The sequence below is a fragment of the Podarcis bocagei genome (assembly GCF_964188305.1).
Source record: "Podarcis bocagei genome assembly, chromosome: 9".
Taxonomy (NCBI): Eukaryota; Metazoa; Chordata; class Lepidosauria; order Squamata; family Lacertidae; genus Podarcis; species Podarcis bocagei.
The window spans coordinates 58,247,212-58,267,627 of NC_138134.1; the positions used below are offsets into that span (position 1 = coordinate 58,247,212).

The 20,416-nt window shown below is 44.5% G+C and overlaps 1 protein-coding gene and 1 long non-coding RNA gene across 2 annotated transcripts in view; one reads left to right on the top strand and one right to left on the bottom strand.

Annotated features, from left to right (window-relative positions):
* The window catches only part of CISD2 (CDGSH iron sulfur domain 2), a 17,911-nt gene extending 12,514 nt beyond the window's left edge, over positions 1-5,397 (bottom strand). Inside the window, exon 1 of the mRNA XM_081209398.1 lies at positions 5,069-5,397. Within this exon, the coding sequence (XP_081065524.1) occupies positions 5,069-5,171 (103 nt within the window). The 5' untranslated portion in view covers positions 5,172-5,397. The remainder of the gene's footprint in view (positions 1-5,068) is intronic.
* Positions 3,011-19,383, top strand: LOC308595353. The gene is made up of 3 exons (XR_014012004.1): positions 3,011-4,835; positions 17,359-17,465; positions 19,301-19,383. It is a non-coding gene; the product is annotated as an uncharacterized lncRNA (long non-coding RNA).
* The last annotated feature ends 1,033 nt before the right edge of the window (positions 19,384-20,416 follow it).

A 20,416-nucleotide genomic window follows, 5' to 3' on the forward strand; every position in this document is an offset into this window, starting at 1 on the left:
AGTTCAGGCCAATAGCCCATCTAGTCCAGTATCCCATTCTCACAGTGGCCAAACAGATGTCTGTGGGAAGGTTGCAGGAAGGACCTGAGCGCAACAGCACTCTCCCCACTTCTGATTCCCAGAAACTGGCGTTCAGAGGCATACAACAAAACAACACCATCACAAACTGGCTTATAAGTATAAAACCAAATTTACTAGAATAGCTAGAATAGAGATAGACTTGTACACCATTCAAACAGACATACTAAGGTGCCAGACAAAGCCTGGAGATACTGTAAACATGGAGTGGATAAATGTACAACTGTATCTTAACAAGTTACATGTGCAGTAAATATTATAGTAAAGGTAAAGGGACCCCTGAACATTAGGTCCAGTCATGACCGACTCTGGGATTGCGGCGCTCATCTCGCTTTATTGGCTGAGGGAGCCAGCGTACAGCTTCCAGGTCATGTGGCCAGTATGACTAAGCCGCTTCTGGCGAACCAGAACAGCACACAGAAACGCCGTTTACCTTCCCGCTGGAGTGGTACCTATTTATCTACTTGCACTTTGACGTGCTTTCGAACTGCTAGGTTGGCAGGAGCAGGGACCGAGCAACGGGAGCTCACCCCATCGCAGGGATTCGAACCTCCGACCTTCTGATCGGCAAGTCCTAGGCTCTGTGGTTTAACCCACAGACTGGATAAATGAACCATTCAACAAGTGGTGTAAGTCCAATCACAGAACGGCAACCCCGTGCCGCCACAACAGCAAGGGTAGCATACTTTCTTTATCCTGAGCAAACTAATGAAGCATGTAGCGAAACCTGTAATATATCCGGAGAACAGGTCTCCTTTTGCCCACTTGCCTTATTCTCACCAGGGTGGTGGGTTTGATTTGCCTTCCTGTGGTTGATCCATGCATACGGCTTTGTGTTTCCAACTCAAGACCCATCGAAGAACATCTCATCCAGTTCAAACTTTGAAAAACAGCTTTGAAAAGCTTTTTCATATTATCCAGTGTGCTACTCCTGCCGCTGTGGCAGCATGGGGTTGCCGTTCTGTGATTGGACTTACACTACTTGTTGAACGGTTCATTTATCCAGTCTGTATAATGTTACTGCACATGTAACTTTTTAAGATACAGTTGTACATTTATCCACTCTGTGTTTACAGTATCTCCAGGCTTTGTCATGCACATGGCACCTTAGTATGTTTGTTGTTTGAATGGCAGTGGCGTAGCGTGGGGGGTGCCAGGGGTGCCGGCCGCACCGGGCGCAACATCTGGGGGGGCGCGCTCACTGCCTCCGGAGTCGCCGAAGAGCCTCGGGCGCAGGCTGTAGCAGAGCCGCATGTCTCGCGGAACCGCCGAGCTGTGCGCGCGTCCGGGCTGAAGGCGCCCGGCAGGCAGCGGCTCTCAGCACTCGCCGCGGAGGACGCGCCAGGCAGCCCCTCCTCACAGCCCCGCCGCCGCTGCTGCTGCAGCTGCTGGGCCGTTGCATTTTCCTCGCCTCTCTGCCCCCCTCCTCCTCCGGGCAAGCGGCATCGTTTGGGCGGCAGCGCCAGCGGCAACTCGCAGGTTAGGGGTTAGGGGGGGCGCAAATTACTTGCCTTGCCCCGGGTTAGGGGGCGCAAATTACTTGCGTTGCCCCAGGTGCTGACAACTCACGCTACGCCGCTGTTGAATGGTTACAAGTCTATCTCTATTCTAGTATCTCTAGCTTATTATTCTAGTAAATCTGGTTTTATATTTATAAGCCAGTTTGTGGTGGTGTTGTTTTGTTGTAGTATTATTATTACTGTCACCACATTTGATACTTTGTGCATATAATATGCTATTCAGAGGCATACGCCATCTTCTCTTCTCAAAGCACAGGCCTCTGAAGGTGAGAGACAAGAGAGAAAGCGCTGTCACATGACACTGAAAGCTTGCCCTATACTGAACCATGTGCAGAGGAGGGTGACTAAGATGATTAAGGGTCTGGAAACCCAGACTTAGGAGGAACCGTTGAGGAAGCTGGGCATGTTTAGCCTGGAGAAGAGGAGACAGGGAGGAGATATAATAGCCATCTCCAAACATTTGAAGGAAGGGCTGTCACGCGGAAGACTTGTTTCTGCTGCTCCTCCTGAGGGTAGGACCCGAACCAATGGATTCCAACTAAAAGAAAGGCAATTCCGACTAAACATGAGGAATAACTTTCTGACGGCAAGAGCTCTTTAACAGTGGAACAGACTACCTCAGTAGGTGGTGAAATCTCTCTCATTGGAGGTATTTAAACAGAGTTGGGATGACATCTGTCAGACACTGTTTAGTCGTGAATCCTGAATTGCAGGGGGGTGGACTAGATGATACTCACGGGCCCATTCCAACTCCACAATTCTAAACAAACCATTGATCTCTTGGTTCCGCAACTGGATATTCCAGCTCCACAATCTGACTGGTAGCAGTGCTCCAAAGCTGATGAGGCCTTTCCCAAGTCTGCTTTCTGAAATCCTTCACTAGAGAACTCACACACGAAGCTTACGTAAACTCTACTACTAAGTTATCTCTACTACTAAGTGATGATCCTTACATGCAGGCCGATTAAAACTATAATTTTATCCTCTTCCAGAGGAGCAGTCATGTTAAGCTTTTGTAGTGAGAACGACGAAGAGTCCTGTGGCACACCAGCAAATTTATTGTGGCATCATAAGTTTTCACGGACTATTGTGTTATTTATTTATCTAGACAATTTATAAACCGCTTGTTCAAAAATAAAATTACCCAAGCGGTGTAGAAGTCCAATGATAAAACATGAGTAAAATACACAAACCATGTTAAAAACAAATATAATTTTTAAACATCCTTTTAAAAACACACCAAATATGAACTTAATAAAATGCTTGAAACAAATGTAATTAAATCATGTGTCTGGATTAGGCTTGCCAAAACAGAAGTTTTCAGTATGTGTTCAAAACAGTATGGTGAAGGTGCCTGCCTTTTAATATCACTAAGCAGGGAGTTCCAGAGTACAGGTGCTGCCACACACTTCATCCAATAAAGCTTATGCCACAATGAACTTGTCAGGCATTAAGGTGTTGGATCTGCTGTTACAAGCCAGCTCCATCAGGCCTCCTCTGCCCTCCGCTGTCATCTGGGGCACAGCCATTAGATTTCCTCAGTAGGAGAGATAGGAAGCAGGGCTCATTTCATCAGCTTTGCTGGAGCCCCAGCTTTATCAGGCACCTATTGCCCCTGGACATTAAGGGGACAACTGTTTAGAAATTGGTGCCTGAGTTTTTCTATTTTCCTCTTCCCTCCCTGTCCCTTTTCCCTTGTGTGTTGTTGTTTTCAGATTGTAAGTCTGCAGGTAGGGATTGTCTTGTTTTGGCTGAAGAACAGGGTACTAATACTCTAAGTAATAATCACGTGAAGCAACTGTACTGCATATTAATTTAGAAATATTCCTACATGCATACATAACTGCTTTCATGTTTTCAGCTACTCAGATTTACTGCGTTAAGACACACATGTGGAAAAAGTTTTTTTTTAATGCCCACTGATTTTTTATCACCGTGACTATGAACACAAAAGGATAATGATTTTCAAGGGGTTACTGTTTTGAATTAAACAATATTGTATGTACACACTAAGGGCATTTTCATACATAATATAATGTGACGCGTATGTACTGCACAGTCCTAAACGGAGTTAAGTGAGCCTAGGCCCACCAAAATAATTTGGCTTTGGTGCGCCTAACTTTGCACAGGATTGCAGCCTTACTTCGGAGCAAGTTCCATTGGCCAAAACCTTTATGTAAACAGACCCCCCCCCCTCTCTCTCTCTGTGTGTGTGTGTGTGTGTGCATACTCTGTATCACTATATTAAGTAAACTAACATGAATTAGAGACAGGTCTCCTCTCCTGGGGAGTTTTCTATTCCTCGTGACTATCATTCAAACATGCATACAAACAGCAGAGAGTAAACGAACCCACCCCTTAAGTCAAAAAGCCTCTGAAGTCCTAAAGGAGAGCAAAAGGGGGGACGGGGACTATAGGACCAGCCCAAGACATTTTGCTGTCTGAGGGGAAGGCAAGATGGCCATGCCATTTGATGCACAAAAGCCCACCAGAATGGAAGCGGAATCTTCTACATCTGCATCTGAGAGCAGCCAGCAAACTCCTCTGTCCTGCAACACCTCACCACCACAACCACCAATTCCCTCAAAAGCACTTGCTGTCTGAGGCAAATAACATCAGTCTAGCTCAGGGCCAGCCCAAGGAATTTTGGCACCTGAGGTGAACCCCAAAATGGTGCAAGGGAACGAAGAGCTACACCAGGAGCAAGCGGGGAAGGAAGATTAACATCAGAATCTGCTATCCCTGTGGATCCTGTCATCTGAGGTGGTTGCCTTTCCTGGCCTCAGAACTACAGAATCTTGAAGGGACCCGAGGGTCATCTAGTCCAACCCCCTGCAATGCAAGAATCTCAACATGGCATGGGTGGGCAAGCCTTGCTCTTTGCCTCACGAAAGGGCCGGTCCTGGAAAGCACGATTTGAAAAAAGGGAACTGAAGAGCCTATAGCGGACTAGGGCGCATTTGAAGCAGGAGGATCAGTGGGGAAGGATGAATGGGAGAAACGCGCACGTGCAGTTAACAGCGCAGTCCTACCGAACTTAACGCGGAAGTAAGCTCCATTATGCTCAGTGGGGCTTACTCCCAGGTAAGCCTGCAAGGGACTGCGCTTTAAAAGAAAGGCTTATTCTGAAGCATTGAGATCTGCAGTTGGGAGAAAGTTGAAACCAAAACACACGCGCGCGCGGGGAGCGGCGGATGACGAGTTTTGCAGCGCGATCCAGAACGCGTCTACTCAGAAGTAAGTCCCGGGGCGTTTGGCGTGGCTCAGTTCCAAGCCTTTCCCTTTCCACCTTCCAGGGGAAAGTGTTGAAGTCAACTCGAGTGTTTCGTTCCTACGCCTCCACCGCCCGCTTCCTAGGAAGATGAGCAAAGACGCGCACAGAAGTTCGACCAGCAGAAGGCGCAGATCCCGACCCTCCGGCTCTCCCCACCGCCGCCCCCCACCCCACCCAAGAACCCTGCCCCCCGAACCTGTCAGCCTGAGGAAGCCGCCGACGCTCTCGGGCAGCGGGAGGCGCTTCAGGTAGGCGGGCAGCTGCACTTTAATGATGCGAGCCAAGCTGTCCAACACCATGGCGCTGCAGGGCTGGGGCGGCGCGCGGTGCGCCGTCGAGGGCGAGCGAGCGAAGGAGAGGCGGACTGCGCTGGGGCCGCTGCTGGGCTACCTGCCGCTCCCGCGGTTAACTTTGCATGCCCGCCTCGACTTTGCCCTCCTGCTGCTCCTCCTCCTCCGCTGCTGCCGTTGCAAGTGGCCCCCTTCCCGCCGACGGAGCATGCGCGCACGCGGCCGTGCCGGCGACGAACCCAGCGCGCGCCGGAAAAAGAGGGAGCGGGGAGGAGGAGGAGGGGGCTGGCCTGAGCCGGGTCTCTCCGGCGGCCTCGCTGCCCTCGAGGGGGCGGTGCGCTGGGCTGGCGCGCGGAGCCAGGGCGGAGCAGACGGGGCTCCCTCTCCGGCACCGCCTTGCAACACGATGCAAGCCCTGAATTCCGGAGGGGGAGGGGGATTCAAGATTTGTTATGCAAGGGGGGGGGCGTTGAAGGGAAAAGCCCCGCCTGGATCTGAAGAGGTTAGGGACGCCCTTGTCCGACGTTGCTGGTGCGCGGGCGCATGCATGATTAGACTCGCCCACCGGGTGCCCAGAACTTGGAAACTGCAAATCGGCGACATGGGAATACAACTTGTACCTTTTCAACACCAGACGACCCTCCCCACGACACAAAGGGGGGCAGGGAGGGGCAGCTGCCCCCCAAAATCAATAAAAATACTTAGCAAATTGAGGTTCGCTTCCGCCGCGTAACAAAAGGCCTGCCCCCCCAACAAAAATCCTGGCTACGCCCGCGTTTCAAATAATTTTAGCCCCCGTTTAAACAGAATCATAGCGCCCTGGAGTTGGAAGGGGCAAAATAAATGGTGTTGCCAGTGTGATAATCCGTGGAAGCTGGTCCATTGGGGGCAAAGTGTTGGACTAGGACCTGGGAGGGCAGGGTTTGAAACCCCACTCAGCCAACTGCGAAGGTCACAAGGGTGACCTTGGGCAAGTCAGAACTAGCCTACCTCACAGGGTTGTTGTGTGGATGAACTGGGGAAGAGGTGAGCCATGCCCTTCAGCTTGAGATTCTTGGAAGGTAAAGGTGGTATGTGATGATGATGATATATTGCTGAATTGTATTGCTGAAGGAGCGTCTCCACCCCCATCGTTCAGCCCTGTCACTGAGATCCAGCACCGAGGGCCTTCTGGCGGTTCCCTCATTGCGAGAAGTGAGGTTACAGGGAACCAGGCAGAGGGCCTTCTCGGTAGTGGCGCCCGCCCGCCCATCCTTCAGATGTGAAGGAAATAAGCAGCTATCTTCTCTTTAAAAGACATCTGAAGGCAGCCCTGTTTAGGGAAGTTTTTAATATTTAATACTGTGTTGTTTTTAACACTTGATTGGAAGCCGCCCAGATGGGCAGGGTATAAATAATAAATTATTATTATTATTATTATTATTATTATTATTATTATTATTATTATTATTATTATTATTAACACTCAATTGGGAGCCGCCCAGAGTGGCTCAGCCAGATGGGCAGGGTATAAATAAATTCTTATTATTATTATTATTATTATTATTATTATTATTATTATATCAGCTATGCTCTACCTCCTACAGTTGGAGGCAAACATGCCGCTAGATACCAGTTGCTGGAAACCACAGGAGGGAAGAGTGTTCTTGTGTTCTAATCCTCCTTGCTGGTGTCTTACAGGCAACCCTTCAGCCACTGTGTGCACAGGTTGCCAAACTACATGGACCGCTGGCCTGATCCAGCAGGCTCTTCTTGTGTTCTTAACCTCATTCTGCCTTCAGCTATCCAGCCCACACCAGCCTGCCTTTGTTCTTACAAGCAGTCTTGGTGGCAGCTGCACTGCCTGTCAGCTTCCTCCTCTTCATTTTCATTTTGCCTTTGTAGAACTCAGCAGGGAAGAGGAGGAAGACAAAACGGGAATTTGTTGACTGTGTGTGTCATTCTTGTGGGATACTGCAGCCAAAGATGCTAGTTAGTGCATGACCCGAGAACTCTGTTCCTAGAGTCAGTTAGGTCATGCCCCCTCACCTCCGGGGTGGGAGGAAGTGAAGCTTCTTCTCTTCCTTTCCTCACTCCCTCTTCACTCCATGTAACCAACCAGGTAGGATGTTTGAAACTATATTTCTGTATTTTGTACCCAAGAGTATTCTACCCATGTTCTCCTTGCTGCTGCATGGAATAATGCATGAATCAGACCTTGGATTTTATAAGTAAAGCATTTCAAACTTGGTTAATGGTGTGTGGTATGCTCATTGCTGTAGGGGTAGAAAGAGGGGTAAGAGCTGTAAGCATACTGTCAGGGAACTGCCATTGGCTCAGGGGCGAGAGGGGGAAAGCCCGATGGATTACAGAGAGCCCCCAAAGATTGTGAGAAGCAGCACCTCCTCAGCGGAGGAGAGTAACCGCGCCTCCAGTGGAGAGGAGCTTCAGGGCTCAGAGGAGGTGAGGCAGTGCCAGGACACTTTGCCTGGGCAAAGCGGGGAGGAGAGAGGTCCTCCGTTACCCACGCCCTCCCTGCGCAGTAGGCTTCCACGCCGAGAGGGGAGGCGCAGATTGGGCGTCAAGAAACTACTCTGCTGGGGAAGGTTTAAGGACCACCCACTCACAGATTGTGCCAGTGAATGAGCGAGCCACGGAATAGTGGTTCTCTGCATGGTGAAGGGTTTTTTTTGTTTTTTTTTTAAATAAATATTTTATTAGGTTTTCAAACATAAAATAGAAAATCACATATCAAACACACAAAATCCCTTCACCAAAGAAATAACAAACAGAAAAACAAATACAATTACACCAACAAACAATATAAAAAGAAAAAAGAAGAACACAACTGTTCATAACATTTTTTATATAACTAACTGGACTTCCTCACATCTCCCTTACCCTGCGTTCTCTATAATAAAAATACCAGCAAATTATTACCTTGTTTCATTCCTTATTTTGTACTTCTCGAATGTTATATTTCTAGACTTAAAGTGATTTTTGTCAATTAATTGTAACTTAGATTAAACATAATATTTCTTTGGAGCCAGTGTGGTGTAGTGGTTAAGAGCGGTAGTCACGTAATCTGGGTAACCGGGTTCGCGTCTCCGCTCCTCCACATGCAGCTGCTGGGTGACCTTGGGCCAGTCACACTTCTGTGAAGTCTCTCAGCCCCACTCACCTCACAGAGTGTTTGTTGTGGGGGAGGAAGGGAAAGGAGATTGTTAGCCGCTTTGAGACTCCTGAAGGGGAGTGAAAGGCGGGATATCAAATCCAAACTCTTCTTCTTCTTCTTCTTCTTTAAGTTTCGATCTTTTCTTACATATCACTTAATTTTCTATATCTCATAGTCAAGTTACTGGAACCATATTTTTCTGGATCGTGCAATTTTTTAACATTCATACAGCTTGTACTGTTTTTGTAGATAGTCTTTAAACTTTTTCCAATCCTCTTCCATTGTTTCTTCACCCAAATTTCGGATTCTGCCAGTCATTTCGGCCAGTTCCATATAGTCCATCAATTGCGTCTGCCACTCTTCCAGTGTGGGCAAATCTTGTGTCTTCCAATGCTTTGCAATAAGTATTCTTGCTGCTGTAGTCGCATACATAAAAAAAGTTCTGTCCTTCTTTAACACTTTCTGGCCGACAATGCCCAAGAGGAAGGCTTCTGGTTTCTTAGTAAAGGTATATTTAAATACCTTTTTTAACTCATTATAGATCATTTCCCAGAAGGCCTTCACTCTTGGACAAGTCCACCAGAGGTGAAAGAATGTCCCTTCAGCCTCCTTACATTTCCAACATTTATTATCAGACAGGTGATATATTTTTGCAAGCTTGACTGGGGTCATGTACCACCTATATATCATTTTCATAATATTTTCCTTCAAGGCATTACATGCCGTGAATTTCATTCCGGTGGTCCATAACCTTTCCCAGTCCTCAAACATGATGTTATACCCAATGTCCTGAGCCCATTTTATCATGGCTGATTTAACTGTCTCATCCTGAGTATTCCATTTAAGCAGCAAGTTATACATTCTTGAAAGTACCTTAGTCTTTGGTTCTAACAATTCTGTCTCTAATTTCGATTTTTCCACCTGGAATCCTATCTTTTTGTCCAAATTAAAAACCTCTTTAATTTGAGCGTAATGTAACCAATCTCGCACCTTATTCTTTAGTTTCTCCAAGCTCTGCAACCTCCAATTATCTCCGATTTTTTCTATTATTTCCCAATATTTCGGCCAACCGGCCTCCATATTGAGTCTTTTCCGGGCCTTAGCTTCCATTGGTGATAACCATCTTGGGGTCTTATTTTCTAATAAGTCTTTGTATTTTGTCCAGACAATAAATATTGATTTCCTGACAATATGGTTTTTGAACACTTTATGAACCTTTACCTTGTCGTACCACAAATATGCATGCCATCCAAAAGCATTATTAAACCCTTCCAGATCTAGGACATCAGTGTTCTCTAAAAGTAACCAATCCTTCATCCAACAGAAAGCCGCAGCTTCATAATATAACCTTAAGTCCGGCAGGGCAAATCCCCCTCTTTCCTTAGCATCAGTTAGAATTTTAAATTTTATTCTGGGCTTTTTGCCCTGCCAGACAAACTTAGAAACATCTTTCTGCCACTTTCCAAAACATTCCACTCTGTCCACAATCTGTAGGGTTTGAAACAAAAACAACATCTTTGGCAATACATTCATCTTTATAGCTGCAATTCGACCCAACAAGGAAAGTTTCAATCTTGACCAAGTTTCTAGATCCTTTTTAATTTCTGACCAACATTTTTCATAATTGTCTTTAAATAAATTCAAGTTTTTAGCAGTCAAATTAACCCCTAAGTATTTCACTTTTTTAACCACATTTAACTCTGTCTCTTTCTGAAACCTTTCTGATTCCAAAGGTGTCAAATTTTTCCCCAAAACCTTAGTTTTTTGCTTGTTCAGTTTAAATCCCGCCACCCGACCAAACTCATTAATCAATTCTAAAACTCTTTTCGTACTAGATTCTGGCTCCTGTAATGTTATAACCAAGTCATCTGCAAAAGCTTTAAGTTTGTACTGTTTCACTCCGACCTGAGCATGGTGAAGGGTTTTTGGCACCAATAACGAGGATTTACAGCCAACCAGAGAGGCATTTGCCTGATTGCTCTTGAGTAACCCCCTGATATCCTTACACATACTAAATGGGATACGGAAAGGGGTCTAACAACCTATATTCCCACGCCATACCTCTGCTTAACTCAGTGACTGTTTAGAACTTTGTTGGCCGCTCCCCAAGCATCCAACCAATTATTTTCTTAATTACCCACATATGGGTCATGGATCTGATTTCCTCCCACAGTTAGTGGCTCTGGCTCCACATTGGACGACCTGCCTTCCACTTCACCAGTCCCAATGCAGGTTGCATAGCAAACTATTAAAAATAGTTTTGTAAGTTGTGTGTCTTTGTTTCTCAATTTGATCCCTTCACATAGTTTTGTATGTATTGTGATATTTTATGCATTGTGACTTGCAGTTATTTTTATTGATCATAGTTTATTAATATTTATTGTAATTGATAAGAGTGAATTTCTGTTTAATTATTATTTGCTGATGCTTTGAGAGTTAATTTTATTGTGTACTATTATATTCTAATATATTATTGAATATTACTTTATTTGATATAAGTTGTTTCATTTTAAAGTTATGTTTTATTATGTCTTTCTGTGTTGGATCAGATTATTATTAGGTGCGTGCTCTTTGCTGTATATTTTCTTGCTGCAACCGCCTTTTGTGTAGCAATATAGAAAGGTGGTATACAAATCAAAAGTGAAATGAAAAAAATGAAATGAAACACACACAAAGAGCTTCCCCCACTTGCTGCCCTTCAATATTTGCCACCTGAGGCACCTGCCTCACTATTTAACTCATGGTAGGGCCGGCCCTGATTGCTGCTTAACGTGTTTTGAGTTTCAACCTGGAATGCTATCCTCCAGTAGTCCAAGCAGATCCGTTGTTACATGATAACACATTCATACCTTTCAGAAAGATCAGCAGCTCCAAACACATCGGATACATTTCGAAAGATAAATCTATTTTTTTCACAGTGTCTTTGGATTTTTGCCTCCAGTTTCTTCAGGCAAGGACAGTGTATTGCAGAGTAAATGAATGATACACAGAGCAAGCAGAAAAGAGCCTCCAGGTTTGTGTAACAAATATGAATGGTGCAGTTTAGGAACAGAAATTGAGGCTCCCATTCACATCAATGCTAACCTGTGTCCATGCTTTCCATTTCCCCTTGTTTCTTGCCTCTTCTTAATTCTGCCCATGACTGAAAGCACTGGAAATGTATCTCTGAAGCTACCGAATCTTGCTAAGCCGCCTTTGATCTGGGCTGCTTTTCTGCACAGCGACAGATGCACAGAACCTGCTGAGCAGAGCAGAAGACTTTTTATTGCTTTCCCATTCACTACATAAACATCATTAGATGCCAGTGATGAAATCCCAGCCTTTATTGAACGAAAGGGATCGCTGAAGAAAGGAAACGGAAGAAAGTGAATGGGTGGTTAGAGCAGAATTTTTTAAAATGAAACCCAAAGTGCAGGGGGCTGAGATATTGAGGAGAGATGCTATATTCCTGTTGGGTCACCATGACCCTTCTGAGACTTCTGAGTTACTTAAAGCCAATCCATACTGCTGTCCTTATGTATTACAAACTTGGTATCATGCCAAGCCAGCAAGCCCTGACCCAAAGTCCTTGGAGGATGAACCAGACAGCCCACAGCTAGAGGAGCTCAGAAGTTGAAATATACTCAGAGTCGCAAAGTGATTTCATGCTCTTTATTCAGCTCATAGTGGTGAGGAGGAATGAATGAAAGTCCCCTCACAGTATCTGCTTTATATACATTATTTACACAATAGGCTGCCCATGATTGGCTAATTCCGGAATTCTACTGTAAGCCAATCAGGTTGTGGATTCACTTCTATCTGGAGCAGGATTGGGTGGTTCCTGCCAACCAATCATACTGCTGCATTGTTCTAGGACCAATCAGACTGCTGCATTCTGAATCCTATTGTTCTAGGACCAATCAGACTGCTGCCTTTTGGATCCTATTGTTCTAGGACCAATCAGCCTGCTGCAGTTTGGATCCTATTGAACTCAGTACATAACAGAAGTGGAGGTAGAGTCCCCTAGAATGAGTGCTGAAGATCCCATTGAGGAACCCTCTGGATGAAGAGACCTTGTATATGTCAGAGGAGGATGGGGCAGAGGGGTCACCACCCCAGCCTTTGAGAACACTGGTTCCAAATAGTCCAGGTCTAAGTCAAAGACAGACAACAGCATGTGTCTATGTGTGTATCCTCATGAGGGAACTTGATGGGCCATTGACCTGGTTCCTCAGGCTCTTCTCATGTCATTGATCTCTAGCAGCAAAATATCTTGGGCTGGTCCATCCAGCCAAGTATCCTATCTCTGATGACTACCAGGAACTCTGGAGCAGTTCCTAAACTAACTCCCATTACTCAAGGCCTTTTTCTCTCAGCTAGGAAAGTGTTTTTACCTGTTGTTTGGATGCTCATGCCAAATTTGTTAACAACGTGTTAGTAAAGAACTGCCAGCAGGTGGTGCGATTAGAGATATAGCGTGCTACCCACCAGATGCATATCACGGCTTCCTTTTAAAACCACCACCATGAAAAGTACCCTTACAATCAGCTGTAATGCTAAATTAAGGATATAATTTGAAAACATGAAGAAATGTTTGGAGAACTTTCCAAGAATATAGATTTAAATCACAAACAAATACAAACAACAACAATCAGGTTTTGCCCTTTTCAGCATTTTCATCCAACTCTTATATCCTTTTTCGCCTCATTCCTAAACAACATTTACCTGGAAATATGTCTGATTGGTTTTATTTCCTGCTAAGTGGCTGCAACATTAAACTTGGAAATCAAGGACCCAATCCAACGGGTTGTTATGAATTGCTTCCCATGAGGCAACTCAAAGCGATTTACAGAGTAATAAAAACAATTTTAAATTTGTTTTATATGTATAAAATCAATGTTCTTCTGTGGAATGGGGTGGCTTATGCCCCAAATGTTTTAGAGGAGGGGTGGCTGATCTGTAGCCCATATCTGGTTCCCCCAAGAGGGTTTTTGTGGGCCTTAAGAACTGAGCATTTGATTTAAAAAATAGTAATGAGGTTTTTTATATATATACTGCTCCTATTGATACCCTTCCATGATGCCATAAAGCCATTTCCCTTTTTTCCATTCATTTTCCTTTTACTCACTGTTCCCATGCATGCCTATACAGATTGCTGTAGCTGTCAAGGCCCCTAAATGTGTCCCTTAAAAATATTATCATGTATCTATCTGACTACCTTATGTGTCCCTTGGTATGATTTCAAAGGATTTTTGTGACACCCCCACCGTCTTTTAATTAAAACAAAACAAAACTAGCTATGTCCACTTTCACACTTTGGCCACACCTTCTTTAATATGTGCCCCCCCCCCGGAGGGTTGACCAAGAGACAATCCAACCTTCAGTCCTAAAAAAAGTTAAGTCATTCCTGTTTAGGATTTTACAAAAACACCTGTATACAGTAGTTGGTTTTTTTTTCTTTTTTAGATATTCAAGGAAATATAACTTGTGATTTAGTTTAAAAGGTAACTAACATTGGCAAGTCATCTTTATTCTGTTTGTTCCCTACTAAGTCAAAGATGAATTGTACACCTGTCTAAGTTGTTTTATTGTTTCTAGAGTTTGTAGGAATGGTTTTTATTGTTTTTAGAACTTGTATTTTTTATCTTGTTGTTCAGGAATTTTGATGGCTTCAGTATGTGAGGCAATTAATAATAATAATAATAATAATAATAATAATAATAATAATAATAATACCACCCCACCCATCTGGGCACCCACTCTGGGCAGCTTCCAGCAGAATATAAAAACATAATAAAAATTGTGCCCTGAATTCTCAACCCCAGATAAATCTTGAAGTCCTGAACTCAGTATCAGGAAACCAAAGATAGTTCTTATTTTTTTATTATTTAGAGATTTGTATATAAAAAAGGAACCCTAGCTGCAGAGACTAATCCTATGATCAAGGTGTAAGAGCTGATTTTGGGCCAGGATTTAACCATGATCTTACGTTCCACAAGGAGCGAAGTCAAAGCTCAGTAGCAGTAAGGGAGAAAACAAAGAAGACCAAACATAGCAACAACACCCACAGAGTCCCTGGCAACTATACTACCAGTCACCAATCACAATGTCACTCTCCCACATATCAGCCATGCCTGGAAGGCACCAATCATTATGTGACAAAGGCGGACAGATTGTGATGTGACACATCATGCAAACCTGCCCAAATCCTCCCCCAGATGCAATTCACAAGCGGGCTGTCAGGAGCATCCCACAGCATATTTACTATTACAGACTTCCGCAGCTCATTGGCTTGAATGTAGAGCCTACTGGTAACAGGCTTCCCCAGGATGTGAGTTTGATCATCAAACTGCACTGCTTGTATTGGAGCTTGTGAGACCCGAGAATTCATGGACAGGGAACCAGGGATGCTGCAAAAGTAAAGGCGCAATGATCCTATTATGTGGCTGGTAGCTTAGTGGGAAACAAGAGGTGTTGATTTCACACCTGCTCATTTGTGGGAAATGCAGCCTTATACAGAACAGGCAAATTTCTCAGTTTCTGGGCCTGGAAAATGTCGGCGCAAGGAACAAATGAGGTATAAAAAGGAGCCTTCCTGGATGCCAAGATCCAAGTCTGGGGCAAGTACTCTATGGTTAGATTTAAAATCACAAAATATGCAGCAAAGTGAAGCATGTAAACATACGCTATTAAGCCTTTAAAATATGACCTTGTGAGTTCCAAAACTTCCCTCTTCCCCAGCATAGGAAAAGGCCACACATTTCACAAGTTAAAAAATGGCTTACTGACATGCTTTTCAAAGGTCTGATTCATGTGCTTTTGCATACAGCATTGAGGGAAAAGTTGCATAGGCAATAAAAGCTGGCTTAGTTACAGTGGTGAGAGTTCCTAAATTATTGGTATAGGAACTAAAGAGTGGCTTGTGAGAGCCATGCAGCTAAGCTGGAACAACCAGCTTAGCCTCTTCACATGCTCAGCTTCTGAGGTATACTGAAGGGGAACAAATGCTTGATTACCTAATCCAGTGGTGACAAACTCGGCCCTCCAGCTGTTTTGGGACTACATTTCCCATCATCCCTGACTGCTGGTCCTGTTAGCTAGGGATGATGGGAGTTGTAGTCCCAAAACAGCTGGAGGGCTGAGTTTGGCCACCACAGACCTAGTCCCTATCAATGTGAGCTAAACCTGTCAGGCAGCTTACTCTGTGGTTTTAACCCTTCATGCATCAATTAGACTTAAGCACAATGGTTATATGAGGCTGGTTATCCCACAGGAACTACCCACACATAGGACTTCTGTCTTGTCAGGATTTGGCTTCAGCATATTGGCCCTCATCTATCCTATCACTGCATGGAGACTGTATTAGGGTTTGCGCAGCCACACTTGATTCCTGATGTAAGAGAAATAAAACTCTGTATCATCAGCATAGTGATGTCACAGTGCTCTAAATCCCCTAATTCCTGCTTCAAGTGGTTTCGTATAGCGGCAGCTTAGACAACAACTCTCAGGGAACCAACATATAGCCATATAGTCACAATCTCTGAAACTGGGCCTGTAGATGGGAGCAGAACCACTGCCTCTGACTCGCATGGCTGATACTTGATGGTATCAAACGCCGCCAAGCGGAAGTCAAGTGGCAGGGCCACAATCCTCCTCTCAATAAAGGCCACTCATCAGAATAACCAAGGCTGAGTCAGCCTCCAACCAATGCCTGAACCCAGTGTGGAAGGGGCCAAATAATCTGTTTGCTCCAAGTGTGCTTGCAGTTGAGCCTCTCTCAACCCTCTCAAGCACTAGGTGATATATATATATCTGGGCCCAAGATGATTCCCCCCCACCTCTTTTGAGATGAAAAGTTCCACCTCCTCATGCAGTGACGCATTCATCACACCCTAGACCCGCCTGATTGCAGCTAGCCTGAATTGACCTCAGCTGGCAAAGATTAGGAGGGCATGCGGTCAGCAGAACTGCTGCAAGTGCCTTGTCTGCACCCTCGGGGCTCGTAAGCTGAAACAGATCCCAGAAAGCAAGACTAGACAGTTCATCAGATGCATCATCAGGACTTTTCACAACTATGGCATCTCAGTTGTTGCAGAGGTGGTGGGAGTTTATCCTCAAACTGCCTAGCAAATCTGTCAGCTTCCGAGGGCTATAATAATCCCGTTCATTGGGCTAGATGTTAGTAAACCTCACATCACTTGGAATAACTCTGCTGGACACTAGTATTAGAGTGGATTGCATAAATAGATCATAAGTAAAACACCTGACACAGCTGGAGAAAGTAAGGCACATTCTCCTTTGAGAAGCTGCAGGTTGCTCATTTTGGAATACTGGCTGTTCTTTTAGAATTGTCGTCTTCCCAGGCTTTTGACCCTCCCTTTCTTCTCAAATAGCAGGTACATTCTGTTCTCTACTGCTGTAGCTGGGCATAGAACTAAAACAGGCACAATTGATGAAAAATAGAAGTGTTGAAGAATGATAGTTTTATCAGAAGAACAGAGTAAAGGTGGCATCATGGGGATTTTGCTGCCGAAAGAACACTAAACAGCAAGGATAGTGTATGAGCAGCCTGGACAATCTAGTTTCGTCAGTTAATGATGTAACTAATTTTGGTGATGACGTAGGGAAATAGGCAAGAAAAAGAAATTCTGGTGCATCAAAGATGCACCACATCACTATATATTGATATGTATCTTTACTAAATTTAGGACATTTTTCTCAAAAAAAGAAAAAAAAGAAATCTCCACTGCCACCAAGTTTAACAATGATGTATGTACACAATTGACTTCAAATTCAATCAACAAAAGTTAAAATTCAAGTGTACGAAAACGTTCAGAGTTGGGGGGGGGGGAGTCAGATTATGAAACAGTGGCTAATTGGTCCAGATTCCTAAACCTAACACATAGGGTAATTATTAAGATGTGAGATAACTAAAATACGGCAAAGCAGTGAATTTGTTGCCAGGAGATTCATTAGACCCATTTTACCAAAAGGTTTGTTTTGTATCCTCACAGTATCCCTTGTGATTACAGTATTAACCAAACTTCTATGCAATGTTGGTAGGTGGTAGTCAAGCACTAAAGAAAATGAACCACATTCCTGGAAGGTGACATGTGAAAAAATGAGGTTCTACATCATCACAAATCACAAGAGAAGAAGAGTTCCCTCAAGTACGTCATGAATGAATGTGACTACTTGATTCATATGGTGGGCATGTCCAGGGCATGTCCAGGCCTTGTGCATCATATGGTGATAGCTGGTGTGCATTAATCATGCCAGATGAAGAGTGATCTTAGACTGCCAACACAACTGTCGCTATTGACTTGCAATCATCTGCTATGACACCGCTGAATTATGATTAAAATTATAGTCTTTGGGTGCATCCTGTCATCTGCAGTCGCTCATTCTATGCAGCACAACATAGCACAGTGTTTGAATAGTTAGCAGCTAACATTTAGATTGCCACCTTCAATGGATGTTCTTGGCTGCTAGCAGCGAGATTCTTGATTACAGGATGGTAAAGTATTTATTAAACTCTCATATTAGCCATTGGGTGGATATTACTCAGTATAGGAAGATTGTTTTATTGTGGCATCGCAGTATTAAGTGCGGTATTTCCCCCCAACCTATCTTCATGTGGGCTAGAAAATTCCAGTGCTTCAAAAAATACTATGGCCAAGTGGTCTCGGATATTTACTCTGAAATGTTTATTTAACTCATGTTGCCATTGTGAACATGCCATTTCACTTTTCAAACAGATATGCGCCTATTTCCTGCAAATAAATGCTAACTGATCCCCCTTCCACTCTACACAACTCTGATCTGAATTTGAATAATTTGCAGTAGAACCAAAATACATTTCGACTGGACATAGCACATGTTGGTTTCCGATGTTATAAGACAGTCACAGAGGGATCTTATACTCAGGTTATGGTGGCAGAGAGGAAATAGCTCTGCTACAGCAATGGGATACCATATATGACAGCACAAAGACATATGCTGGGACAACATTCTGCAATGCAACCATTCCACCAGGAAGATAAGACAGTAGGATGGTGGGACAATACTGGGAGGAGGGTGGTGGAAGCACAACCAGGGCAGGCCCAAGGCATTTTGGCACATGAGGTGAATTACAAAATGGCATCCCCTCTCCACCAGGGAAGAAGGGGAGAGTGAAAATCTACATCAGGAATGGTGGCGGGGGCGGCGGCGGCGGACTAAGATCTACATTGTGATCTGCTGCCTCTGTGGATCCTGCTGCCTCGCCTCACCTTGCCTCATGGGTGGGCCGGTCCTGCTTATGCCATATATTCCATACAATATGATACCATATCCATACCATAACCACATCCTCAGCAATGGTGCAAGTTTACAACAGCCCTGGACCCCATGCAAGGAATTTCCTCCCTTGATTTCAAGGGGGGGGGGGAGCGTATATTAAAAATAGACACATCGACAGGACAACTCATAGGAGGTAATGCAGCTCAGCACCCAATAACAGCAAGCCACCACCAGTTTACAACCCCACAGAGAAATCATAACTTAGGTGATAAAGGCATGTGACACGGGGCTATGTTTATCTGGCCTCGGGTGGTACCCACTCAGGGTGAAATTCAAGACCTGTTTCCTGGGGGAGTTGAACCAGGTGAAAATGGTTCAGATATGCACCTGCCTGCAGAGGGACTCCACTGCTGTGGACTTGCCCCTTCTGCCCACCAGGCTACTCCAGGGCTGGGGAACTGGCCCAAGGGTGGATCCTGAGATGCCCTGATGCTGTCACTCAATCCAGGCTGACACAGGTATCTCCCTGCCCACGTCCCTCTCCCAAGCTGGTGTGCACAACAGGACTGTACATGCAACAGTGCCCCCACCACTCTTGTTTTGCCCTGCTGGACAGTTACCAGGGTTACAACTGCACCCTTAGAGCTTGTGAGGGATACTCTGCACAAACAGCAGTGAGATCCTGCAGACATTGCTGACACTTCTCTGCCTATAACCCTAACAGGTACCTCATAGAGGGATGCCAGACACAAACAGCCAACAGCAACCACCACACTACTTCCACAGCTAGGAGTGCCAGGACAAAGCGCACCATACAGGCAAGTAAGGGTAAGTTAAGTACTACTAACAATAATAATGTCTGTCTCCCATGCCTTCCTGCATCCTACCCCTTTCCCCACATGTGAATACTGTAACTTTTCTGAACTGTACTATACTGTTATAATGCTTTTTGCCACTGACAGGTCAGGGGGAGTACAGAGTGATGGAGCTGCCGTGGAAACAGATTTCCTACCTTTTGTTCAAACATGCACATTTATCCACAGCACTGAGCTCAATGGAAATCAGTTTTGCATGTTTGCAACAGATGCTAAAAATGCAGTGCTGGTTGGCGGCATTTGTCCTTTTCACCAAATTATGTGTTCTACAAAACACATTTCTACTGAGTAAGCCATACGGTTAAATGTGACCTGAAATTAACAGTAAAGTGTATCATCTGAACATGAGTCTTAGAAGTGAGACAGAAGTGTTCATCTAGTCTCATGATTGGCCTCTTTAAATGAGACATGCAAACCACTTAAGCCTGAATATTTGCTTTGGAATCTGTTACATCTCACTAATTCCAATCTGGGCAAGTGTTGTTTTCCCCCTCTATGTGTTTCAACCCTTCTCACTGACACTGCCTGAAGTGGTAAACAATGGCTTAAAAATAATAATCTTAAAATAAGATAATGGAAATGATATTAGTACATCAATGTGGATCCTGATGCTTTCCCACTGTCCTTTATTGTCCAGTATAGTTAGCCTTTTGTTCCCAGAAAACAGGTATGCTGGCTGTTATGGATGTGTGAAGAGAGGAAATGAATCATACTTGTATCTTCCCACACATACTAGACAATAACCAAAGCAAAATGTGTGTTTCTCTACACATGGAAATTGCACATCTCAGCATGGTGGGAAATTCATTTAGTTCCTCTGCAGGCATTACAAAAGACATGCATGGAACAGAAATCACAGGTCGCTTCCTCTTCTTGTAACTGAACATCAAAAACAATAGAATCATAGAGTTGGAAATGGCCTTTTGGTTTGATGGAGGAACTCCAGGGCCAGCACTACCATTAGA